The sequence below is a fragment of the Scyliorhinus torazame genome, chromosome 11 (assembly GCF_047496885.1).
Source record: "Scyliorhinus torazame isolate Kashiwa2021f chromosome 11, sScyTor2.1, whole genome shotgun sequence".
In the NCBI taxonomy this organism is placed as follows: Eukaryota; Metazoa; Chordata; class Chondrichthyes; order Carcharhiniformes; family Scyliorhinidae; genus Scyliorhinus; species Scyliorhinus torazame.
Window position 1 is genome coordinate 195,200,431 of NC_092717.1, and position 26,945 is coordinate 195,227,375.

Here is a 26,945-nt window from a genome sequence, read left to right on the forward strand (position 1 = left end):
GCAAGTCATGTTGCAGCTGTATAGAACCTTAGTCAGGCCACACTTGGAATATAGTGCTCAATTCTGGTCGCCACACTACCAGAAGGATGTGGAGGCTTTAAAGAGGGTGCAGAAGAGATTTACCAGAATGTTGCCTGGTATGGAGGGCATTAGCTATGAAGAGCGGTTGAATAAACTCGTTTTTTTCTCACTGGAATGACGGAGGTTGAGGGGTAACCTGATAGAGGTCTACAAAATTTATGAGGGGCATAGACAGAGTGGATAGTCAGAAGCTTTTCCCCAGGGTAGAGGGGTCAATTACTAGAGAGCATAGGTTTAAGGTGAGAGGGGCAAGGTTTAGAGGAGATGTACGAGGCAAGTTTTTTACTCAGAGGGTAGTGGGTGCCTGGAACTCGCTGCTGGAGGAGGTGGTGGAAACAGGGACGATAGTGACAATTAAGGTGCATCTTGACAAATACATTAATAGGATGGGAATAGAGGGAAACGGACCCAGGAAGTGTAGAAGATTGTAGTTTAGTCGGGCAGCATGGTCTGCACGGGCCTGGAGGGCTGAAGGGCCTGTTCCTGTGCTGTACTTTTCTTTGTTCTTTGTACATTCTGTAGTCTCTCCTTTTCCTATGTACGGTATGCATTGTCTTTATAGCATGCAAAATACAATACTTTTCATTGTATATTAATGCATGTGACAACAATAAAATAAATCAAAATTAAAAATTAAAAAAACAGAAAGTAAAGAAGACAAATTGTATGTTGGCCTTCATAGCGAGAGTATTTGATTGTAGGAATAGGGATGTTTTACTGCAATTGTATCGGCAATTGATGAGGCCACACCTGGAGTATTGTGTGCAGTTTTGGTTTCCTTATCTGAGGAAGGATGTTCTTGCTATGGAGGGAGTGCAGCGAAGATTTACCAGGCTGATTCTTGGGATGGCAGGACTGTCATATGAGGAGAGACTAAGTCGGTTCGGATTATATTCATTGGAGTTTAGAAAAGTGAGTGGGGCGTTGGACTGGGGTGAGCACAGTAAGAAGTAAGAACACTAGGTTAAAGTCCAACAGATTTGTTTTAAATCACTAGCTTTCGGAGCACAGCTCCTTCCTCAGGTGATTCAAAATAAACCTGTTGGACTTTAACCTGGTGTTGTAAGACTTCTTACTTTATTTTGGTAATAACAAATAGATGGCCGGTAAGAACTACATGTCCCAGGGCTCTTTGCGGGTAATGTGTACTGGTCCCGTCCACAACCGTTGCCCGAGGCTGAAGCGGATTGGCCGACAGGAGCCACCCGCCACTTCCGGATGGCTGAGGGCGCCTCCGCGACGTGTGGCGTCAGGCCGAGTTACGTTATGACGTCCGGCGTCGTCGGCCGGGGATTCAAGCGTGAGAAGTCGTTCCTGAGTGGGCCGGTGGCATGGAGGAACGAGCCGCCTTGGAGAGGCAGATCCAGCTACTCACCGGTGAGTGTCAGTGAGCCCGGTGCGCCGGGGAGTGGACGCCGCCCACTTGGGTGATGGTGACAATCGACCCTGTGTCTCTTGTATGTAAACAGACCGACCCAGTGGGTAAGCCGAGTGTCCTCTTCACAGGCCCCTAATCCTGGGTTGCTATCTTCTGTATATGTCTCCTGACTACGATGGATGGAATTCTCCATGGTAAAGGTTTTAATCTATTGAAATTCAGTGTTTGTATTGCTGCTGTCTCAGCTGGGGCTGGCACCTCTCTTGCCTCTTTTATATCAGGAGGTCATTGTTGAGCCCCATCCAGTGACCTAGCCCCATAACCCGGGCTGACACTCCAGTGCAGCGCTGGCGGCCAGTCAGTTGCACCGTTAGTCTTTGCAGCTGAGATGTCAAACCGAGTTTGCCTTTTTTTTTTGCCCTCTCGGGCGATTGGTGTGTTTGTTCTCTCGAAAAGATTCCCAAGGCACTCCCCGAGAATAGAGCTTGGGGAGTTCTTCCTGCTTTTCCAGGTCAAAAAAACAACAGCAGCACGGTAGCACAGTGGTTAGCACTGTTGCTTCACAGCTCCAGGGTCCAATTTCGATTCCTGGCTTGGGTCACTGTCTGTGCCCGGTCTGCACGTTCTCCCCGTGTGTGCATGGGTTTCCTCCGGGTCCTCCGGTTTCCTCCCACAGTCCAAAGAAGTGCAGGTTAGGTGGACTGACCATGATAAATTGGCCTTAGTGTCCAAAAAGGTTAGGTGGGATTACAGGGTGGGGTGTTCTTTCCGGGAGCGAGTGCAGGCTCGATGGGCCAAAGGGCCTCCTTCTGCACTCTAAATTCTATGATAGCTTGTTTTATAATTGTTCCTGTAAAGTAATTCAACATCCCAAGGCACTTCGCAGGATTAGTATAAAGCAAAAATAACCAATTTATATTTCTATCAACTTGGTTAAAATATTATTTTGTCAGTTTATTTGATTGCTGTGTGTGGGATGTTGTTTGCAAATTGGCTCTTCCGTTTACCACATTACAATTGTGACTGCATTTCAAAAAATAATCCATTGTGGATGGAACAGGTTAATCAGATTGTTTTAAAACCTAATTATTTTCTCGTAATGTAATAGCTCTTACTTTTCACCTGTTACGAGAATGAAAGAGGAACTTTGAGACAAGTTTGTTTTATTTTGAATAAGTGTTCAGCATACAATTAAGTAGTGATAAATGATGGTCAGTTTCATCAGTAAACTGAATTTAAATCATTCCAGGCAGAAACAGACAGAACATTTTATTTGTAAATAATGCACTGAACAGAGGAACTTTCTTTCCTCAAACCTGTGAGAAAAATCATAGATGTGGAAAAGTTGTGGATCTGTACACTGCAAGAACAGGACAATCAAACCACTATTGAATGCTATCTCTTCAATGTAAGGAGGAAATGTGCAAGTTGCCACATAACAATTTGGGATGGGAATGAAGAGTGGATGTTAGAATTTCTTAAGAGTCTAATCGACCGAAAAAAATTGTTTTAAAGTGTTAACATAGGATCTACAGTGCAGTAGGAGGCCATTCGGCCCATCGAGTCTGCACCGGCCCTTGGAAAGAGCACCCTGCTTAAGCCGACGACTCCACCCTATCCCCGTAACCCAGTAACCCCACCTAACCTTTTGGACACTAAGGGGCAATTTAGCATGCCCAATCCACCTAACCTGCATATCTTTGGACTGGTAGGAAACTGGAGCACCCGGAGGAAACCCACGCAGACATGGTGGGAAAGTGCAAAGTCCTCACAGACAGTCATCTGAGGCCGGAATTGAACCCGGGTCCCTGGAGCTGTGAAGCGGCAGTGCTAACCACTGTGCTATCATGCCGTGTTTTGGAATATCTGATTGTCTCACAAGGTTTTGCTGTAATTGCTGCCGCAAGTGTATCTTTAATTGTCAGTTATTATTGCATGCTTAATGCATCTCAACATCAGAATCAGTGCTGTGAACTCTATTGTATTGAGGAGTAAGAACAAAAGCTATCTGGCTATTTCTGTCTGGAATATATTTCAATTCGGCTTACTGTTTTTAAAAAAAAAAAAAAATTGGTGATGATTGGGAGACAAATGGTAACCTGAACTCGCCTGACTTCGGAAAAGTGCCTTAGCATGTTTATATCCACCTGAGACAGCAAGCAGCATCTTGGTTCAGTGTCTTATCTGAATGGTATCTTTCATATTGTGTTCTTTCAGCACTGCATTGGAGTGTCAGCATAAATGAATGTACACCGGTCTCGGGAGTGGAGTTTGAACTTGCAACCTCTGATTCAGTTGAGAGTGTGACCACTGCGGCAAACTGTCAGTAATTGTCCCTTGAGCCTGGCTCATTTTGTAGTCCTCTCATCTCTTGAGCCACAAGGTTAAGAGTCCAAGGGCTACTTTATGGCGGGAACACAATTTAGGACTCTGCTGTTCTGCAAAGAAAGAACTTGAGAATCCTCGAGATATCTCAAAAGACTTCATCAATGACGTTTGAGTATAGTCATGATATAATTTTGGAAACTTTCAGATGTGCTTGGAACCACTAACATGGTGATTCAGAGATGGGAATGTGATGAATTAACAGAATTAATTCTCTCCGGACTAGTCATTCATTTACTTTCTGTTTAGGGCTGTGCATAATATGGCTGCTGTGTTTGCTTGCAGAATAGACAACAGTCACTTTCATGGATTATCACAGAATCCTGCAGTGCAGAAGAGGCCTGTCGGCCCATCGAGTCTGCACCGACACATGAAAGGCACTGACCTGTCCACTTAATCCCACTTCCCAGCAGTTGTCAATAGCCTTGAATGTTATGGCATGCCAAGTACTCATCCAGGTACTTTCAAAGGATGTGAGGCATCCTGCCTCTACCACTCTCCCAGGCTGTGCATCCCAGTGTCACCACTTTGAGTAAAAAGGTTATTACTCAGGTAGTGCAGCCTAGACAATTACCAAAAAGGTTTTTCCTCTAACCCCCCCCCCCCCCCAAACCTGCCACCCCTCACTTTGAACTTGTGCCCCCCTCGTAACTGACCCTTCAGCTAAGGGAAACAGTTGCTCCCTATCCACCCAGTCCATGCCCCTTATAATCTTGTACACCTCAATCAGGTCAATCCTCAGTCTTCTCTGCTCCAGAGAAAACAACCCAAGCCTATCAACCTCTCCATAACTTAAATAGGTGCAGCGTTTTGAGACACAGGAGAAATGGACAAGACTCCTATAATTGCAAGTCTTTCTATAAGAGCCCCTGCCTCAGTAAAGTATTGGTATAATTATTCAAACTAATGTTTTTTTTCCTTTTCACCCCACAGCTCTTATCAGTAATCACAAGAATGTGCATGGAGATGTACCTGCATGTGCGGAACCTAGTGACTCACATACACAAGGGTCATGGACTAGTAGTAATCCTAAATACGCACCCGTCTGCTCACAACAAGTTCCTGTGCACCATGGACCAGAAACTAGCAGCTCGTGGCGGACAAAGTACTCTCTGGTCAATAAAAAACCCATCAACACCAGTGGCGAGGCACCTGCTAATGTGTCTCTAAGTGAAATGATGCCTGCTAATACACGCAAGTTGAGCAGTGTTGGCAAATGTACCGTGGGGGCTCGCGGACCAGAAGGAGGAAGCTTGAGAGGCAAATCCTGCAGAACAGTTCAAGCAACTCCAAAAACACAGTCTTTATTGGCCCTGAACTCTGAGCTTGCGGTGAAAAACAATAAGCTATTAGCACTGAAGGAGAAGTTGCACAAAGTGAAAATGGCCAGAAGGATGGACAGAATAGGTGCCATGCCATCTCTCCCTGCAGAAAGGTCTCCCCTAGAAAGTGCGAACAAGCAGACTGAAGAGAGACAAGCGCTGAAAATGGCAGAACAAATTACTGTTGAAATAGCAGGGAGAACTGAGGCTAGCATTCCCCCCAGCTGTTGTGGAGTGACACTGCATGGATTGACTAAAATCCAACCTGTTGAGTCGAGTTACTGTGCAAACGCAGGTACCGAGGCATCAAATCACAAGCTTCAAAAAAACCCCATAAAGGGTAAAATTCACTGCATTGTTGGTGCTACAACAGGCGGGGCAGTGGGTAAATTCCAGCAAGCTGTTGAGTCAAGTGATGCTGCCCACATAGGTCCCGTGGCATCAACAGGCAAGTTACAGAAAGCATCCCTAATACGTAAAATTAATCAGTTGGATGAAAAGGCCAAGAAGGATTCTGTAGTGTCAGGAAAACTTCAGAACATTTTGAATTCAGTGGACCCAGTGCCTTGTAGTTCTTCCCCAGTTAAAAGATCCCAATATACATGGCAGAAAAAAAAAGATGTCTTTGTAGATTCTGGATGCCAGAATGAGACTTTGAAGACCGTAAGGGAGTCAGTCTCCATTAATACGTCCCAGGTTCAAACATGTGTGGTTGGAGGCTGTTTGAAATCAAAAGCCCCATTTCCACATAAAGTACTTAAGAAACAAAGGAATAACACTCCTGTTTGCAGCAGAGTGTGCAAGGGAAGGAAAGCAAATTATGTTTGGGTTTCAAACACTGCTAAACCAAGCCAGCCTGTGAAATCCAGTGAGATGGCTCTGAATTCTGTCTCACCAAAGTTGATCAAAAGTGCCACAAAGTATGTTGCTATGGGAGAAGATGGTACAACACTCAATCCAAACCTGGAGCTCAGATCTTCTGGAAAGCAGAAAAAGGCTGGGTGCTATCATAAGAGAGGAGCTTTGTTGAACAAATACCGCTGGAAAGCAGCGGAGATGGATTCCCCTTCAAAGTCTCTCTATCAGTGGGAGTCACGGGACTCTGACCAGACAGGACCTGCAGGGCACCGGATGCGATCTATAGCACTGAAGAAGGCGGAGTCCGCCACTGATGTCCCGAAAAAGACATTCAATGGGTCTGGATTTTCTCATTACAAAGTGAAGAGCAAAACTAAAATAATCCGAAGTGGATGTTTGAGGTGAGTCTGTGCATTTGAACTTCTAACAACTTCTCTGCTGCAATTTTAAATCAATGTATTATAATGTGAAGCATCTCTAGACATTTTAGACATTAATGGCTGCAGCTAAATGCAAGTTTTGCTGTTATTCAGAATAATCAGATGGTTTGTGCAAAATAATAGATAAAAGAAGATTTGGGACAGAAATACTAAAGACATTTTTTTTAAAGAAAAAGGATAAAAGACTGAGATGAGATTATTATAGCTAGCTCAACAATGATCTATTGATTACAATGCTGTGCTATTGTAAATAGCATCTGACCTTGCTATACTGTCTCTGAAAGCTTTTGCTTTTTTTCAAAACATGTTGGTATGGTGACTTTGTGCTTTTAATAAATAGGTAAATTCAAGTTATTGGATATTTATTAATTGGGGAAAAACAGTTTTGATGCATCTAATCAGTAAATTTATAGCAACGCTGGGAAACACATGACTGTGCAATGCGACTCTCATTGAGTAAGGGGCCTGAATGATGAACGTGCGGTCAAGGCCGCACATAGCCTCATTTTGTATAGTGGGGCGCTCCGCTCACTGGAACTTCCCATTGTAGTGAGAGACAGCACGGTAGCACAGTTGGTAGCACAGCCCCAGAAGCAACAGTTGTTGCTTCACAGCCCCAGTGTCCCAGGTTTGATTCCCGGCTTGGGTCACTGTCTGTGCGGAGTCTGCACATTCTCCCTGTGTCTGCGTGGGTTTCCTCCGGATTCTCCGGTTTCCTCCCATAAGTCCAGAAAGACGTGCTGTTAGGTAATTTGAACATTCTGAATTCTCCCTCTGTATACCCGAACAGGCGCCAGAATGTGGCGAGTAAGGGCTTTTCACAGTAACTTCATTGCAGTGTTAATGTAAGCCTACTTGAGACAATAAAAATTATTATTAGATTAGGGCAACATTTTTAAATGGCATCCCGATCTTAGATGCCTCCAAAACAATCCCCAACACCGTTTGTAGTGACCAGTGCTGAACGGCACTCATCTGAGATCTCTGAGGCGAAGGGGTTGAATCCCAAACCTCCGGTACCTCAGGAATCTGCTCGTTAGTGAGGCTTGCTGTCTTGCTCTAATATGCAGATTTGCTTAAAAAGTGATCCCGGCACAGCATGGCCATTGGATTGTGCCCTTCCTCACACACCTGACCTATGCCTTTGTAGGTGGCAGACTTTGGTGGTGGGCTTTGTAGGTGGGCTTTGGGGAGTCAGGAGGTCAGTTATCCACAACTCTTGTAACCACACTATTTATACAGGTAGTCCAGTTCAGTTTCTGATCTATGGCGAATTCGCCAATGATGTTTCCATTGAATGTCAAAGGGAGATGGTGAGAATTTCTCATGTAGGAGATGATCCTTGTTAGATGGTCCATGTCCACTCAATCAAGGTAGATAATGCAGCATTTTCTCACGAAAAGGTGTTTTAGTTATTTTTGTAATGGTTTATTTATAATGGGTTAGTGATGTTGAGAATCTTTATTTTAACCCAGGGATTATGACGCAAAGCCACGTCTCCCTTCCTCTCTGAACTCCAGTATTTGGAGGTGGCTTATATCTGAATGTTGAATGAAATCTTTATCTAGTTACTGTCATTAAACTTTAAAAAAATGTTGCTTATCAAGTTAGATTATTTGGAAGCAATTCAATTTAAAAGTAACATAGAAACATCATTCTATAAATGCACCTTCTCCTACATGGTACCAAAATAATGGTGTTGTTGACTAAACCATGACAACGAATTGACTTTTACTCAAGTTAACTGCTTTTTGAGGATCCACTTCCATTGTGTTTGGAAGCTTAGATGTTGGTATGCAGACATTGCATGAGGCACACCCATCAGTGGTAGAAAGCTTTGAGAATTAGAGGTCCAAACTCATCCGTTCCTCCTAAGCGTTCAATTTACCATATACCATGCCTCACATCAACTAGTATATCAATCATTTATCATTCTTTGGAGGAGGATAAGCTGGGAGAACATGCATTTCATTATTTAGTGATGATGTGATGCACACATGAATCTAGTGATGTGCTTACTCAGAATGTGGAGCTGATCCACCATGGCATTGCTCAAGGACCAAAAGAATTGCCTACATTAGTGTTTTTCAAACTTTTTTCCTGGGACCCACTTTTGCCAACCGGCCGACCATCGTGACCCACATTGGCTGACCTTTGCGACACTTGCCATGTTCGCTGACCTTTAATGCGAAAGGGGAGCCTGCTTGGTCCACACGATCTCAGTCCAATCAGGTTCACAGGAGGAGAGGAAGTGCAGAGTTCAGCTCGTTCCTTTATGCTGTCTTTATCTTTTGGGAGAACAGAAAATCCAACCTCGCACATGTTGGTCGGCATGAAGGGCAATAGCAAAAAAAATGCTTGTTTTACTTAGCACTGGATATTCCTGGGAGATGCTACTCCAGAATCCTGACAGCGTCATGGACGTTCAGCATGTTTTTAATGTGCTGCCACAGGCCAGGTACAGCAGGGTCGGCATTTCATTTGGAGTCAGCTGTAAGTTAATAACTGACATGACTCTGGGGTCTCAACCTCAAAAGGAATTTTTCACCCACCACTTCGCTTTCAAAATCTGAAACTTCTCCCTTAATTTCAGTACTTCCTATATATAACACACATGGGCTTTGCATTGGCATAATTGACAAAACCTTAACTCAAGAAATCATCTTTATACTTTGTTTCCAAGTTAAGTTTCTTCTTTGTAGGCTGTTCACCAGAGGTCCTGGAGCTTTGTACAGAGCTAACATTAACACTGCGCTGTCCTGCCATGGACTCTCCTGCACAACTCTCTCCAGCAGATTCAGATGTGAGATCGTGGCTAGTAGGTCTTTTTATGTCTCTGGCCGGCTCTTCCTTGTAACAAAATCAGTCCTTGTAACTTGCTTGCTAGCAGCTGGAAAATGGAAGAAGCTTTCCTCTGTGGTTTTGTGTGAAAAGCACGTACGTACAGGTTGATTGACATCAATGTATATGCAGGGTATGCTGACCTTCTTAATGCTGCTGCTTATGATCGGAAGACTGCACACAGCCTCATTTTGTTTTCATTTTAAAGCCGGTAGCGGTCACCATTCACAATTTAAATGCTGGTAGTGATTGTTGGGCGCTTACTCCACGATTGAGACCACTGCGGGAACGCTGCGACCGATTGCTCCGCGACCCACCCACGGGCCATGACCCGTACTTTGAAAAACCATGGTCTTCCTATAATTCTCACTCTGCTTTATTCCACGTTTGATTTTTGTACCTGTGTCTCTGGCTTTCTGTTTGTATTCCACTCAATGGCTGTCATGCACTTATTTTGTGTCTGTCCGTCATTCTTTTTATCTCATTTCATCTCGGTTCTCCCACGTGCTCCTCTAATGCAAGGACAATCAAAATCCATTTAATTTCTCTTGTAATTTAAATCTTCGAGTTCAGTTACCATTCAGCATGTTGCATTCCCTACATGTGCTACCATTTGCTACCGTTGAGCCCATTCACTTAATTTATCAAAATACCTTTATAAAGTCATGCTTCCATAAATATAGGTATGTACTTGTGATACAGCAATTTCACAGTTACATGAGTGAAGGCAAGAAGTATTGCATAATTGAACAATGAAATCAAATCACAGGCACAATTTGTGAAATGAGGTGACATCTCAGTCGAGGGGTTGCCCCACAAAGTTGCTGGACAATCTGAAAAGTGGATCATTGGACTTCAGTTAATGTTGGTTACTTTTTTCTTTCCAAGTGCTTTCATCTGGATCAGGAGAGCTGGCCTGGAATAGTTTGGGGGTATGCAGTAAGGGAACACTGAATTAATAATAATAATCTTTATTAGTGTCACAAGTAGGCTTACATGAACACTGCAATGAAGTTACTGTGAAAATCCCCGAGTCGCAACACTCCGGCGCCAGTTCGGGTACACTGACGGAGAGTTCAGAATAAGACCAGAAGACATAGAAGCAGAATTAGGCCACTCGGCCCATCGAGTCCGCTGAATCATGGCTGATATTTTTCTCATCCCCATTCTCCTACCTTCTCCCCATAACCCCTGACCCCCTTATTAATCAAGAACCTATTTATCTCTGTCTTAAAGAGACACTGTGATTTGGCCTCCACAGCCTTCTGCGGCAAAGAGTTCCACAGATTCACCACCCTCTGACTGAAGAAATTCCTCCTCATCTCTGTTTTAAAGGATCGTCAATTTAGTCTGAGATTGTGTTCTCGGGTTCTAGTTTTTCCTATTAGTGGAAACATCCTCTCCACATCCACTCTATCCAGGCCTCGCAGTATCCTGTAAGTTTCAATAAGATCCCCCCTCATCCTTCTAAACTCCAACGAATACAGACCCAGAGTCCTCAACTGCTCCTCATACGACAAGCTCTTCATTCCAGGCATCATTCTTGTGAACCTCCTCTGGACCCTTTCCAAGGCAGCACATCTTTCCATAGATACGGGGGCCCAAAATATCTCACAATACTCCAAATGGGGTCTGACCAGAGCCTTATGCAGCCTCAGAAGTACATCCCTGGTCTTGTATTCTAGCCCTCTTGACGTGAATGCTAATATTGCATTTGTCTTCCTCACTGCTGACTGAACTTGCACGTTAACATGAAGAGAATCGTGAACAAGGCCTCCCAAGACCATAGAAAGCATCCTATCTGGCTGCATCACAGCCTGGTATGGTAACTGCTCGCCAAGACCGCCAGAAACTTCAGAGAGTCGTGAACACAGCCCAGTCCATCACACGAACCTGCCTCCCATCCATTGATTCCATCTACACCTCCCGCTGTCTGGGGAAAGTGGGCAGCATAATCAGAGACCCCTCCCACTCCGCTTACTCACTCTTCCAACTTCTTCCATCGGGCAGGAGATACAAAAGTCTGAGAACACGCACGAACAGACTCAAAAACAGCTTCTTCCCTGCTGTTACCAGACTCCTAAATGACCCTCTTATGGACTGACCTGATTAACACTACACCCCTGTATGCTTCACCCGATGTCGGTGTTTATGTATTACAGTGTGTACCTTGTGTATTTTCTATTTACTATTCTGTATTTTCTTTTCTTTTCATGTACTTAATGATCTGTTGAGCTGCTCGCAGAAAAATACTTTTCACTGTACCTTTGTACATGTGAAAATAAATAAAAATCCAAATTCTAAAATCCAAGTCCCTTTGTGCTTTGATTTCCTAAGTATGTCCCCATTTAGAAAATAGTCTCTGCCTAAATTCCTCCTTCCAAAGTGCATAACCTCACACTTTTCCACATTGTATTTCATCTGCCACTTCATTGCCCATTCTCCTAGCCTGTCCAAATCCTTCTGCAGCCCCCTTGCTTCCTCAATACTACCTGTCCCTCTACAAATCTTTGTATCATCTGCAAACTTAGCAACAGCATGGGGCTGTTTAGCGCAGGGCTAAATCGCTGGCTTTGAAAGCAGACCAAGGCAGGCCAGCAGCACGGTTTGATTCCCGTAACAGCCTCCCCGAACAGGCGCCGGAATGTGGCGACTAGGGGCTTTTCACAGTAACTTCATTTGAAGCCTACTTGTGACAATAAGCGATTTTCATTTTTCATTTTCATTTCAGTTCCTTCTTCCAGATCATTAATGTATATTATGAAAAGTTGTGGTCCCAGCACAGACTCCTGAGGCACACCACTAACCACCAGCTGCCATCCTGAAAAAGACCCCTTTATCTCCACTCTCTGCCTTCTTGCAGTCAGCCAATCCTCTATCCATGCCAGGATCATAACACCATGGGCTCTTAACTTATTTAGCAATCTCCTGTGCGGCACCTTGTCAAAATCTGGAAATCTAAATAAATCACGTCCACTGGTCTCCTTTGTCTAACTTTCTTGTTACCTCCTCAAAGAACTCTAACAGATTTGTCAGACATGCCCTCCCTTTGACAAAGCCGTGCTGACTCGGTCCTATTTTATCATGCACTTCCAAGTACTCCATGATCTCATCTTTAATAACGGACTCTAAAATCTTACCAATGACCGAAGTCAGGCTAACCGGCCTATAATTTCCCGTGTTCTGCCTCCTTCCCTTCTTAAACAGTGGTGTTACATTAGCCACTTTCCAGTCCTCTGGGACCCTTCCTGCCTCCAGTGATTCCTGAAAGATCACCACCAATGCCTCCACAATCTCCTCCGCTATTTCTTTTAGAACCCTGGGGTGTAGTCCATCCGATCCAGGTGATATATCCTCCTTCAGACCTTTCAGTTTCCCCAGAGCCTTCTCCTTAGTGATGGCCACTGCACTCCTCTCTCCCCCCTGATTCTACTGGAGCTCTGGCATCCTACTGGTGTCTTCCACCGTGAAGACTGATGCAAAGTAACTATTCAGTTTGTCTGCCATTTCTTTGTTTTCCTATTATTACTTCTCCAGCCACGTTTCCAGTGGCCCAATGTTTATTTTTGCCTCTCGCTTATCTTTTCATATATTGCAAATCTTAGGTGAATGTCCAGTTCACCTAAGAAGCACGTCTAACTTGTGGGAGGAAACCGGAGCATGGGGAGAATGTGCAGACTCCGCACAGACAGTGACCCAAGCCGGTAATCTAACCTGAGACCTTGGCACTGCGAAGCAACAATGCTAACCACTAAGCTACCGTGCTGTCCACATCATCAAAAGACAAACTGACATCCCCTTGTTCAATGGTCCCCTCTTTCTCATGTCCTCCGCTTGCCCTGATCAACATCTGAGCTTTCTAACACTGATGGAAGAAAGTGGATCCTCACATGCAGTTACTATATGTACTTTTGTAAAAGGCAAATATTTGGATGGTGTCTGATTGTGTTACAACAAAAGATGCATGGAACAAGTTAGAATTAAAACCACTTTGAGCTTCTGGATAACTATTGTGCTGTTCCACCGTGACCCCCATGCGTCTTCCTTCCCTGGACTACTTCCTGCCTAAGAGCCTAGTTTATAACATCATCCTGTTTTTTCTTTACCTAGTGCTCCTCATCTCGAATTCCACAATTCTTTGATTTATTTCTTGCAGCTGCATTTGCTCATTGAGCCTTTTTCATGGGACGATAACACCTTTCTGAAATTTCTCTTTGCGGAGAGTTTTGCACCATCGACTTTTAATTTTGTGCCACCTGCCATTGTTAGGATCCCAAACGAGAACTCATTTTTTGCACTTTGTAAAGCTGAGGTGGAAGGCATTCTACACCACAGGAGCGAGAACACCGACCAATAGATTATATGTTAAAACAAACCTTGATTCAAACACAGAATTAACCACATTAACAACAGGGAAATAGCTTCACAGTTCACAGATACAACAGTTCTGAAGCGAAAGAAGAAGACCGTGACTTACTTCTTAAACGTGCCACCATATTCTAATTAGCAACGCAATATAGTTCAAATACGACTCATCAATAAAGTTAACAACCATGACCAAACCCCATAATACCCTTCATAAATTATCTACATCCCAGTTGTCCTTTAAACATGAGCACAATTCCATTAGCTAGCTAGCTGTAAACCAGTAAATGATTCTCAAATTTATTAGCAGATTACTTCACCTGCAAAATCAATGATTGGCTCACTTTTATCACACCTTAATTTTTATCCTGCCCTATATAGAGTTTGCTGTTAAACATAAAGGCCGCCTTGCCAATTGGCCCACTCGCCATCATATAGACAGATGGACCACGTAAAATCCCAGTCAATTGCTATTTAATTAATTAAATTGGCATCTTGATTGTCAATGGGCGAGCTTCCAACTCGCGCGTGCCTGTTGACCAATTGTGCAAGAGCGCAATTATGTCCGAACACGTGCCTAATGTCGTCTTGCACGATTTTACACACTTCCAGGTCGGGAGCGCAATGTTTTCAGGCATTTTGCAGGAGACTCTTGTCCTGACCAATGATGCTGCTGCATCATATTAAATCACCAGAGGTTAGCAATGAGTTATCGAGGCACCTTAATTTCCTCTGATTCCTTACCATTGCAGCCAAAATGTGGGGCGTGTTATCTTTGAACCTTCAGTATCCCCTTATTCTCCAGTGTAGCATCATTGAACCTTCAGTATCCCCTTATGCTCCAGCGTAGCAAATGTTTCTTAAATGGTCTGAATTCTTTCCCTCATCTGGATCAAGTACATCAATTGCTAATTGCACACCTATGTTTGCTTTGTTTCAATTTCATAGGTGCTTTCGCCCTTTTGTCATTTTAAATTGTTGTATTGATTTGGATTTTTCTTTGATATTGTTCGATACGCTTTCTCCCTTTTCAAAAAAAAGTTTGTTAAAGCTGAAATACTTAGAACTGCCCCGCTTCTTTGTACAAGATAGAATCATGGAAACATAGAGTGCAGAAGTAGGTCATTCAGCTCTTCGTGCCTAGACTCTACTAAAAAGCAGTGCTGAGTATCACGCCCTCACTTTTTCTCCATAACACTAAGCTTGTCATCAAGTTCAACTCCCTTTTAAAATCATGGATGGAATCAGTTTCCACCACCTTTTTCAGCTCGGGTGTTCCAGATCCTGACAACTGAATGGCAGCCACACAGCAAACACTAATTAGAGGGAAGGTGGATTTGTAGTGGAGTCATTGATTTGTAGGGAAGCATACGTCCAAAATTGTACACCGCATGTTCCCAAAAAAAGGAGACAGCACTTGAGCTGTTTTTGCTAGTGTTGTTTGAAAGACAGATGTAGGCCAGGACACTGGGGAGACCTTCCTGCTCAAAAAAAGATAAGGGGTAAACCTTTTAGGACTGACGTAAAGAGAAATTGCTTCCCCCAGAGAGTGGTGAATCTGTGGAAATCAGTACCACAGAAAGTAGTTGATGCCAACACATTGTGTAATTTCAAGAAGGAATTAGATATAGCTCTTAGGACTAAATGGACATCCGGGGGGGTGGGGTGGGGGGGACGCGGCAGCGGGGAGGGGGGGGGGGCGGGGGAGAGAGAAGAGAAGGAAGGGGGCGGGGAAGGGAGAAGAGAAGGAAGGCGGGACCAGGTATTGAATTTGATGACCAGCCATGATGATGAATGGTGGAACAGGCTTGAAGGGCCGAATGGTCTATTCCTGCTATCTTCTATGTATGATTCTATGTAAAAAAGGGTGTTTTAATTACATCTGAATAAGGACACGGCCTCCGTCGAGGGGCTGATTTCCATGACATTGAAGTACTCCCTCTACAGCAATTACTGCTCATCATAGATTATATGTTCAAATTGTGGAGTGTGACTTGACCCTATGTCCTCATTACGCAGAGGTGAGGATATTGCTGTTATGCCAAGTTGGCATTTAAAGTCATGATTATTTGAGCTCAGTTCTTGCAAGCCTCCCATCATTTCTTGATGTCCTACAGCGTAGCTACTGTTAGGGGGGGCCACTAACAAATTTCACCACTGACTTCTTTCCCTTTCTGCATCTTGTCTTTATCTACTGAGCCAAGATAATTTTTCATGACACTGCTGCATTCACCTTTATTATCAAAGCTACCCCACACCCTTATCCTTTCTTCCCGTCCTTCTGAAATGTCAAATATACATAAATATTCAGTTCCCAACTTTGTTCACTTAGCAATGTTGCTATGATGGCTACTATATAACCTGTTTGTGCTATCAATTCATTCATCTTGTTGCAAGTAGTGTTATGCATTCAGATCAAAAGCCTTTAAATCTGTCTAGTTATGATTCCCTACTCTGATCCTATTTGCAGGTGCACCCTCTAATGTTTGTATGCTCTGTCCCATCCTGTCACACTCTAGTTATCTTTACTTGAATTGCAACCCTGCAATATTGCCTTGTCCTTTTTCATTAACTTTCCCAGTCTCTCCTCTTGTAATCCTCTCCCCAGTCCATGCCTTCCATGAAGTGGTTGTCACTGCTGAAGGGCCTTGCATTGGAGCTTGGAGGTTTTCAGTTCAGATTATCCAGGCCACGTTGGAACCTCCTATCCAATGGCAAAGGAATGGTGTTTAATGGATTGTGCTGCTTTCCATCTCTTCAGAGCATTTATCATTCTGGCATTTATTTTGCAAGCTCACCGACTGAGAGGAGGATCAGTCTTAGTGGACCGCTGATGGTAAAAAATCGGTACTTGCTCACCAAGAAGAGCCCTGCGCACGGGAAATCGTCCCCTACTCTGAAAAAGACACCTGGGAAAGGATTTGTGCAAATCAGTAAACACAGACTACGGAGGCTGCCATCGTCAGGACTGCATGGAACTACAAAACCAGGTAGGGAACTGGTACTTGATTGAAGGATGTCTTGATAAATTGTCTGTCATATATATTTTAACATGTGTCTGTGAAACAGTAATGATGAAATGGACAAGTGTCATTTAAAAAAAAAAAAAAAATTCTTGCCAACTCTGACATGATGTGAACCAGAAATATTTCTCAGGCAATGATGGTGCCTTGAAGTGTGCGTGATTTTGCACGTTCTTGGTGTGCTGTTTATTAATTGATGCGAGGAACCAAAGTCAAATCCTCCACAGCAATTGAATTTAAGTTGAAATAAGGTGTGTTGCTTCCTTTACCTGTACTGGGCATACTACAAAAGTATTCCCGTACCAGCCTCCCCGAACAGGCTCCGGAATGTGGCGATTATGGGCTTTTCACAGTAACTTCATTTGAAGCCTACTTGTAACAATAAGCGATTTTCATTTTCATTTTTATGTGCTGAGAGAGTGCTTTGTATTGAGTGGTCGTGGTTTCCAAGTATGGTCTGGTCTGGGTCAGAAACCAATCGGTGGTCTACAATGATTGTTTAACAAGGTCAGAACTCTGTATCTTGAATAAACTTTGATACTATGACTCATTGGGCCTAGGTAGGGTCGGTGCAGACCTGGTGGCCGAATGGCCTCCTTCTGTACTGTAGGGATTCTATGCTGATGTCTATGAATACTAAGTAGAGACCACTGCTGGAGAATCATGTAGATGGACAGAATCAACCATGGTAGGAACATAGTCCCTGTGTGTAAAAGACATTTACTTTGTCCTGCACTATCTTAGTGGTCGCAAAATAAGACCATGATTATTGAGTTGTTGACTAATTATAGCTATCAGTCTCTGTCAATTAGTTTACAATAGATCCAGCCAGAAGGTGAGGAAAACCTCTGTGATGGGTGGCTTTAGGAACGATGAGTCCAAAGGCATTAGTTCCCCTCAAGCTTGTGATATCCAGGCATAGTTAAACTTGTTTTGTTTGTTATGACCTGGTTTTATTTTTAGAAAGGCTTTTTTATGCTCCGAGACTAGGCATTACCCTGGTCTTGTATGTGTGTCTACTTGCAGAGGTTAATTTGAGTGCGTAGGTTAATTTGAGTACGTAGGTTGAAATTTCTTTTCTTGTTGGATATGTACAGCATCTTTTCACAGTGACAGTTGCATTAGCCTTTGCTCCACATTTTTAATCAGTTCTTTCAACGATTAGATTATTTCATTAGACTTGGGGCAAGCTCTGTTACTAAGCAAGGATTTGTATTCATCATTGACCAGTGGTATTGATGTATCTATTTGTTTTCTTCAGTGTGTGTCGATTGTGTTGGCAGTACTGAGTAAACAAGTGAATGTTATTAGCAATAATGTCAGGTGCTTTGAGGTTTTTTCTGTTCTCTGGATGTGAGAGATGTGGGCAATGCCATATTTATTGCCTACCCCTTAATCCCATGTTGCAGGATGAGCTGCCTTTTGTATAGTATCGGTAGTTGTTTTGTAACCCAGAGTTCAGGAGTTAAAATTCCACCATAGGAAGTTGTGAAATTAAATTCAATAAATTTGGGATCTGCGGTTAGCACCAGAAATGACTGTGAAAGGTACTTCAATATCATCAAAAAGGAATGGTATTACGTCCGAAATCTGCCATCACTGCCTGGCCTATGCACAGCTCTCATCCACATAAATACAAAAGCAATATTTCCGCATTTTCTGCTTTTATTTCTCATCCATATTACTTGGTTGACTTTGAAATGACTGAGCAAGCCAGTCAGATATATCAGAAAAATTAAACACAACATCCTAATATTCACAGTTCATACATTAATTTTATGAAGTACAGGGTAAAAAGGGACTTCATTGATAGATAAATGAGTTTTATATTTTCTGAGGTACTTCAATTACAAATAATAGCACATGGCTATCATCTTGTATATTATGCACTTGGAGAGATTTAAACTGGACATTTAGGTAAATATTGCGACAGCGTGTCAAGGAGATTGGAGATGGGTGGTAGTTTGCATGGATGGCATGTTAAGTCTTGGATTTTGGGGGAGAGAAGTGAAACAGAAGATTTTGAAGGAGAGTGGGGACAGTACCTAAAGAGAGAGAGCTGTTAATATTATTGGCTAACATAGAAGCCAGGGCGGGAAGTTGAATGGTCAGCAGTTTAGTGGGATTAGGATCGCGGGAGCAGGACATGATGAGCTCGATGGGGAGATAGGAATATGAATTTTGAGAATAATGCAGCTTGCTTGCACTCTATTGCTCAACAATTGTGCACATGTTTTACTGTGGGTTGCGTAAATATCAGAAAGTGCAACTCAGACCAAACTTCAAACTTGTCAGTTGATACAGCTCTTGTACTGCATTGGGCATGCTATTGGGGCCACTCTGGCCTCACGGTTGAATACCTGAGCTGTCACAGGAAGAGTTTAATAAAACATTATATTAAGATGAGAAAAGGGAGTGAATTTGCTGCATGGATAGTTTGTATTTGAGAAATTTTTCAGGTCTCCTGTTTTCATTTTATCTAATCATTCCATTATTTGGAGGCTGAGGGTGGTTATTTGGATTTGGATTCATTTATTGTCACATGTACCGAGGTACAATGAAAAGTATTTTTCTGCGTGCAGCTCGAACAGATCATTTGTACATGAAAAGAATATAGGGCAACACAAGGTACACAATGTAAATACATAACGCCGGCATCGGGTGAAGCATACAGGGGTGTAGTGTTATCAGGTCAGTCCATTAGAGAGTCGTTTAGGAGTCTGGTAACAGTGGGGAAGAAGCTATTTTTGAATCTGTTCGTGCGTGTTCTCAGACTTTTGTATCTCCTTCCCGACGGAAGAAGTTGGACGAGTGAGTAAGCCGGGTGGGAGGGGTCTTTGATTATGCTGCCCGCTTTCCCAAGGCAGCGGGAAGTGTAGACAGAGTCAATGAATGGGAGGCGGGTTCGTGTGATGGACTGGGCAATGTTCACGACTCTCTTGAAGTTTCTTGCGGTCTTGGGTCAAGCAGCTGCCAGGCTGTGATGCAGCCAGATGGGATGCTTTCTATGGTGCACCTGTAAAAGTTGGTAAGAGTCAATGTGGACCTGACGATTTTTCTTAGCTTCCTGAGGAAGTATAGGCACTGTTGTGCTTTCTTGGTTGTAGCGTCGACGTGGGTGGGCCAGGACAGATTGTTGGTGATGTGCACACCTAGGAATTTGAAGCTGTCAACCATCTCCGCCTCGGCTCCATTGATGCAGACAGGAGTGTGTACGATACTTTTCTTCCTGAAGTCAATGATCAGCTCTTTAGTTTTGCTGGCATTGAGGGAGAGATTGTTGTCCTTGCATCACTCCACTTGGTTCTCTATTTCCCTCCTGTACTCTGACTCGTCATTGTTCGAGATCTGACCCACTACGGTCAGGTCATCAGCAAACCTGTAAATGGAGTTGGAGCCAAGTTTTGCCAAGCAGTCGTGTTTGTATTGGGAGTATAGTAGCGGGCTAAGTACGCAGCCTTGTGGGGCCCCGGTATTGAGGACTATTGTGGAGGAGGTGTTGTTGTTTATTCTTACTGATTGTGGTCTATGGGTCAGGAAGTCGAGGATCCAGTTGCAGAGTGAGGAGCCAAATCCTAGGTTTTGGAGTTTTGATATGAGCTTGGCTGGGATTATGGACTTGAAGGCAGAGCTGTAGTCAATAAATAGGAGTCTGATGTAGGAGTCCTTGTTGTCGAGATGCTCCAAGGATGAGCATAGCGACAGGGAGATGGCGTCTGCTGTGGACCCGTTGCGGCGGTATGCGAATTGCAGTGGATCTAGGCATTCTGGGAGTATGGAGTTGATGTGCTTCATGACCAACCTCTCGAAGCACTTCATTACGATTGATGTCGGGGCCACCAGACAGTAGTCATTTGAGGCACATTGAGGTATTGTATTTACATGTGAATGTGACGAGAAACAGGAATTGAGAGAATGCTTGTTGATCCTGCAAAGCTGCTGAACAATAATGAGCAGCAACTACAGACCTCCAGTAGGGGACAGCATCGCTCTCTTATGCTGCAACCCTTCCAATGTCTAATTGATTGCCCAATTTTCTCTTTATGTGGAAGGAGATAGATATCAAGTAATTTGCAGCAATAACGTGCTCGCACTTGGCCTGCTCTATTCCCGTGTTCATTTCCGATTGCAGATGAAACGCTAATATATAATTATCCTTGCAAATTGGATTGCTTTAAATAAAGAGAAGTGTTTGGCCGAGAGGGATGATCCCATTTCCTTGAGTTACTGCGAACTGTAATTGCCGCGTTCAATCAATTTGCAGCATTAGAAATTCCATCACTATCAACATCAAGCCTCATTCCTTTTGATAGCTAAAAGCCAAGCCATTTCTCCACTTCATCCGTCTCTTTTTTTTTTAAACAGCTGAATTAATCAGGCTAGATTTAAACATTTGCTCACATGAAGAGGTCAGGGCTGGTAGTATATTGTCTTATAGATAACGGTTAATGAAAAGGAAATTAAATTACTAATAACCACCTTGCCGTATTAAAATGCTAAAATTGACTATTTCCAGAGAGTTATCTTAGTGGGAAGTGCTCTGTGTTTCTGTTTTATATTAACATCAATATGCTTCATAGCGCATTGACCAATAACACTTGAGAAATATTTGACTATATCTGTCTCTATCTGGCACTGTTCAATACCTCCGTTGCTACTCTTCTGAGTGGCCTACAGGCCAGCGCTCTTTGTCAAGACCTCGATCTTACCTTTGATTCAGGACGATCCTGTGGACCTACTGCACCGTACATATATGCATCTGTGTTTCATCTCTGCATCGCTGACCATTTCTGTAAGCAGACCTTGGATTCCATGCAGTGTGCCTTCTTTTACCCAGTTTTAAATATGAAGTGAACAGAAATTCCTAGCCGCTTTAACGATTTCCTGGACGATGCATAAGACAGTAAACCAAATGGTCTCTCAAGCCTGCTCTGCTATTCACGACGATCATGGCTGACTTTGGGCTTCAACTGCACTTTCCCACCTGCTCCCCAATCGCTTAATCCCTAAATAGAACAAAAATATTTCCTAATCCTAGCCTTAAATGTATTCAACGATGGGTAATCAGCAACCTTCTGAGGTAGACAATTTCAAAGATTCACAACGCTTTTTAAATGAAGAAATTTCTCCTCCTTTTAATCCGAAATGATCCACCTCACATCCTGAGATGGTGTTTATATATTTTCTATACTTCAACCCGTGGAAACAACCCATATGACTACCCTGTCAACCCCCTCAGAATCTTGGAGGTTTCAATCAGATCACCACTCATTCTTCCAAACTCCAGAAAATATAGGCCCAATTTATTCAACCTCTTATCATAGAACAACTCTGTCATCCAAGAGTTCATTCCAGTGAACCTTTCCTGTACCGCCTCCCAATGCAAGTATAGACTTTCTTGAATTTGGAGACTAGAACTGCGCACACTATTCCAAGTATGGTCTCAACAAAACCTTGTACAATTGTATCAAGATTTTATTTTTATACTCCGACCCCCTTGCAATAAAGGCCAACATTCCATTTGGCTTCCCAATTGTTTGCTGCACCTGCATGCTAACTTTGTGATCTTTTTATGAGCACAACAAGTCTCTCTGAACAGCAACATTTAAAAAAAAAACTAGCTTTTACATAGAATTTACAGTGCAGAAGGAGGCCATTCGACCCATCGAGTCTGCACCAGCTCTTGGAAAGAGCATCCTACTTAGGCCCACGCCGCTACCCTATCCCCGTAACCCAGTAAGCCCTCCTGAACCTTTTTTTTTGACACTAAGAGAAATTTATCGTGGCCAATCCACCTAACCTGCACATCTTTGGACTGTGGTAGAAAACTGGAGCACCCGGAGGAAACCCATGCAGCCATGGGGAGAACGTGCAAACTCCGCACAGACAGTGACCCAAGCCGGGAATCGAACCTGGGACCCTGGAGCTGTGAAGCAACTGTGCTAACCACTGCTACCGTGCTGCCCACAATCTATCCTGACAACCAAAGGAATAGCCTCACAATAGCTTAGGTTATATTCCATCTGCCATCTTGTTGCTCATTCAGTAACGCATCAATATCTCTTTGCAGCCTCTGTGTCTTCCTCACTGATTATATTTCCACTTAGCTTTGTATCATAGTCACACTTGGCCCATACCCTTGTTTGCCTTGGGATCACAAGTGCACATCTAAATGTTATGAGGGTCTCTGCCTCCACCACCCTTTGAGTCAGCGAGTTCCAAACTCCCACCACCCTCTGGGTAAAAATATTTTTCATCACATCCCCTCTAAACCTCCTGCCGCTTACCTTACATCTAAGCCCCCTGGCCATTGATCCCTCCACCAAGGGGAAAGGTTTCTTCCTATCTGCTCTATCTATGCTCCTCATATTTTATACATCTCAATCACATTCCCCCCTCCACTTCCTCTGCTCCAAGGAAAACAATCCCAGTTTATCCAATCTCTCTTCATAACTAAAACGCTCCAGCCTAGTCAACATCTTGGTAAATGTCCTCTGCACCCTTTCCAGTGCTATCCCATCCATCCTATAATGTGGGTTCCAGAACTGCACACACTGCTCTAGCTGTGGCCTAACCAACGTTATATACAGTTACTGTGAAAATCTCCTAGTCGCCACACTATGACACCTGTTCGGGTACCCTGACGGAGAATTCAGAATTCACCTAACAAGCAAGTTTTTGGGGACTTGTGGGAGGAAACCGGAGCGCCTGGAGGAAACCCAAGCAGACGCTGGGAGAATGTGCAGACGCAGCACAGACAGTGACCCAAGCAGGAATTGAACCTGGGTCCCTAGAGCGGTGAAGCAATAGTGCTAACCACTGTTCTACCGTACTGCCCTAAAAGAGAGGCTTTTAACAAGTATAAGAGGAGCAAGTCTGCAGAGGCATTAATGGAGTACAGAAAGTGCAAAATGGAGCACAAGAACAAAGAACAATACAGCACAGGAACAGGCTCTTCGGCCCTCCAAGCCTGTACCACCGGTCATGATACCAACCTTTGCCAAAACCCTTAGCACTTCCTTGTGTTGTATCCCTTTATACCCATCCTATCCATGTGTTTATCAACATGCCTTTTGAACGTTGTTAATGTATCTGCTTCCACAACCTTCCCTGGCAACGCATTCCAGGCACTCCCCACCCTCTGCGTAAAACACCTGCCTCGCACATCTCCTCTAAACCTTGCCCCACGGACCTTAAACCGATACACCCTGGTGACTGACCTCTCCACCTTGGGAAAGAGTGCCTGCCCCACCACTCTATCCATGCCCCTCATAATCTTGTAGACCTCTTATCAGGTCCATAAGACCATGAGACATAGGAGCAGAATAAGGCCACTCGGCCCATCGAGTCTGCTCCGCCATTCAGTCATGGCTTCAAGCACTCAGCAGATCAGTCAGCATCCGTGGAAAGAACGTGTGAATTCATGTGGTTCCTTTGTCAGAATTCTAGGGTCTTCAATAGAAGAAAACAGCTGATGATAACCCATTATGTTTTTGTTGTTGTTGGAGATCAAAGAGCACTGAATCCCAGTTTTGTCAATATCCCATAACCATCAGGACCGTGTAAGAGGTATATGGAGCAGCAAGTCTGCCGAGCATCAGGAGTGAAAAGGAAAGCAGACTTGAAATGAGTTGTTACGAATGTTATGGGCGCTGCTGAAATCGGAGATCGATTAGACTGTGCCTTTCCATTTTATCTTCCCATGTGACCTTTATGAAGTTTTCCTTGGAAATGGAATGCAGAGGTTGACTGAGCCATGCACCTGCACATGAGCAGCATCTTTGCTGGCAGGATAAGCTGGAAGATTTCTGTTCTGCTACCATGAATGCATAATATTCCCTCTGCATCCTCGCTGATATTTAGCAGAGGTTGGCCAGCTGAACAGGTTTGATTGATGGGTTTTCTGTTACTTAAACCTTTTAACCTTCTGCTTGAGTCATTAGCATCAAACCACAGCAGCTACCTGAATGCCAGACTGCCAACTTTCTATCATCCTTTGGCATTGCTGTGCATTTTGACCTCAAATTTCTAAGTCCACTCTCCCTGTGCAGTGGTTAAAAGCTCTTTCCCTGTACCCTGAGCTTTGGTTTATTTTCCGTCACCTTTCGAACCTACTTCAAATAGATAGTTTTAATTATTTGTAAACAAATCCTTTGGCAGCTGCTGTGGCTTCTCAGTTCTGACTGCAACCTATGTTGATGATCGGCTGATACACGTCCTATCCACTTATTCAGTCACCCAGTCTATTTTCACTTTGCTGCTTTCTTGGTGCTGTGGTCATACTCCATTCCAATTTATAGCAAATATGTCCTTTTTTCCTCAGAATATGGGTTCAGCTTCTGTATTTGCTATTCAGGTATACTTTGTAAGATAGCCCTTTCTAAGAGTATTCAGTTTAAGGTGATTTTGCTACATTCCCTTATCACAAGCTGTCCCAACTCGGTCCTCTGTGATCTTACAGGAAGTAGGGACATATCTTGTTTTTCTTCTTGGGGCAGTCCCTCAGGGTGGAGGATGGTTTGCTTCTACTCCGGGAGGAGGTGGGTTCTGCAACGGTCGAATAGGCCAATTCTGGATCTGCTGACTCTGCCACAGATCTGGCAGGTGGTGTTTGATGAGGTGGGTGGGACACTCTGGATACTGCGCTCTCTTTCCGCTGTTTATGCTTGGCCTCTGACTGCTCCACCCTGTGACGCTTGAGGTGATTGACACCTTTGTGGATGCTTCTTCCCCAGTTTGTGTGTTCTCAGGCAAAATTCCTGCGTGTCGATGGGGGCGTTGCATTTATTTGCGGAGGCTTTCCGAATGTCCTTGTAGCATTCCCTCTGCCCTCCTCGTGATCGCTTGCCAATGCGAAGCTTGGAGTAGAGCACTTGTTTTGGGAGTCTTATAGAATTTATAGAATTTACAGTGCAGAAGGAGGCCATTCGGCCCATCGAGTCTGCACCGGCTCTTGGAAAGAGCACCCCACCCAAGGTCAACACCGCCACCCCATCCCCGTAACCCCACCCAACACTAAGGGCAATTTTGGACACTAAGGGCAATTTATCATGGCCAAGCCACCTAACCTGCACATCTTTGGACTGTGGGAGGAAACCGGAGCACCCGGAGGAAACCCACGCACACACGGGGAGGATGTGCAGACTCCGCACAGACAGTGACCCAAGCCGGAATCGAACCTGGGACCCTGGAGCTGTGAAGCAATTGTGCTATCCACAAGGCTACCGTGCTGCCCCACAAGGCTACCGTGCTGCCCCACAAGGCTACCGTGCTGCCCCACAGTGAGGCAGTGGGGAAGGGAACACTGACAAAGGAGAGTACTTGCAGGCACGGAGATGGGTTGAAGTGTGTATACTTCAACGCAAGAAGCATCAGGAATAAGGTGGGTGAACCTGAGGCATGGATCGGTACTTGGGACTACGATGTGGTGGCCATCACGGAAACTTGGATAGAAGAGGGGCAGAAATGGTTGTTGGACGTCCCTGGTTATAGATGTTTCAATAAGATTAGGGAGGCATTCTTGTGTCAGGCATTCGGACAATGTGGCTTGCCCATCGCAACTGGCTGAGGGTGACCAATGCCTCGATACTGGGGATATCGCCCTGGGAGAGGACACTCACATTACTCCTAAACTTCCAGTGGATTTTCAGAATTTTGCATAGGCAATATTGGTGATATATCTCCAGAGATTTGAGGTGTCTGCTGTACATTGTCCATGTTTCTGATGCATGCAGGAGGGCGGGGACCATGGCTGCTCTGTAGACCATGAACTTAGTGCTGAATTTTAGGTGTCGGCCTTCGAACTCTCTGTTCCTTAGGCGTCCGAATAGTGCATTGGAGTTGATGCTGTATTTCATCGTCGATGTCTGCTCACGCCGAGAGGAAGCTCCTGAGGGGCAGGAATGTCTCGGATCGTGTCTTCAGGATCCTTAAAGGGGAGGGGGAGCAGCCAGAAGTCGTGGTGCACATTGGTGCCAACGACGTAGGTAGGAAAAGGGGTGTGGAGGTAATAAACTAGTTTAGGGAGTTAGGCTGGAAGTTAAAAGCCAGGATAGACAGAGTTGTCATCTCTGGTTTGTTGCCGGTGCCACATGATAGCGAGGCTAGACTTCCGGGTGCGGTGATGACCAGCTGAGTCGCACGTTTCGGCAGCTCCCGGTGAAACGGACTTTTGGGCTCTTGATAGGAGCCCCAACGGTAATTTTGACGGCTTAAAACACTGTGCGGTAAACCAGAAGGGAATCCCCCCTGG

At 44.2% G+C, this 26,945-nt stretch overlaps 1 protein-coding gene across 2 annotated transcripts in view; it reads left to right on the forward strand.

The window, feature by feature from the left end:
- Positions 1 to 1,354: 1,354 nt before the first annotated feature.
- zc3h3 (zinc finger CCCH-type containing 3) overlaps positions 1,355 to 26,945 on the forward strand; it is a 419,425-nt gene continuing 393,834 nt past the window's right edge. The window contains exons 1-3 of one of the 2 annotated variants that reach the window (XM_072468220.1): positions 1,355 to 1,458; positions 4,778 to 6,425; positions 16,464 to 16,660. In XM_072468220.1, coding sequence (XP_072324321.1) covers positions 1,413 to 1,458; positions 4,778 to 6,425; positions 16,464 to 16,660 — 1,891 coding nt within the window. In that variant the 5' untranslated portion in view covers positions 1,355 to 1,412. Of the gene's footprint in view, positions 1,654 to 4,777; positions 6,426 to 16,463; positions 16,661 to 26,945 lie in introns of both variants that reach the window. The other variant, XM_072468221.1, reaches the window with a different exon arrangement.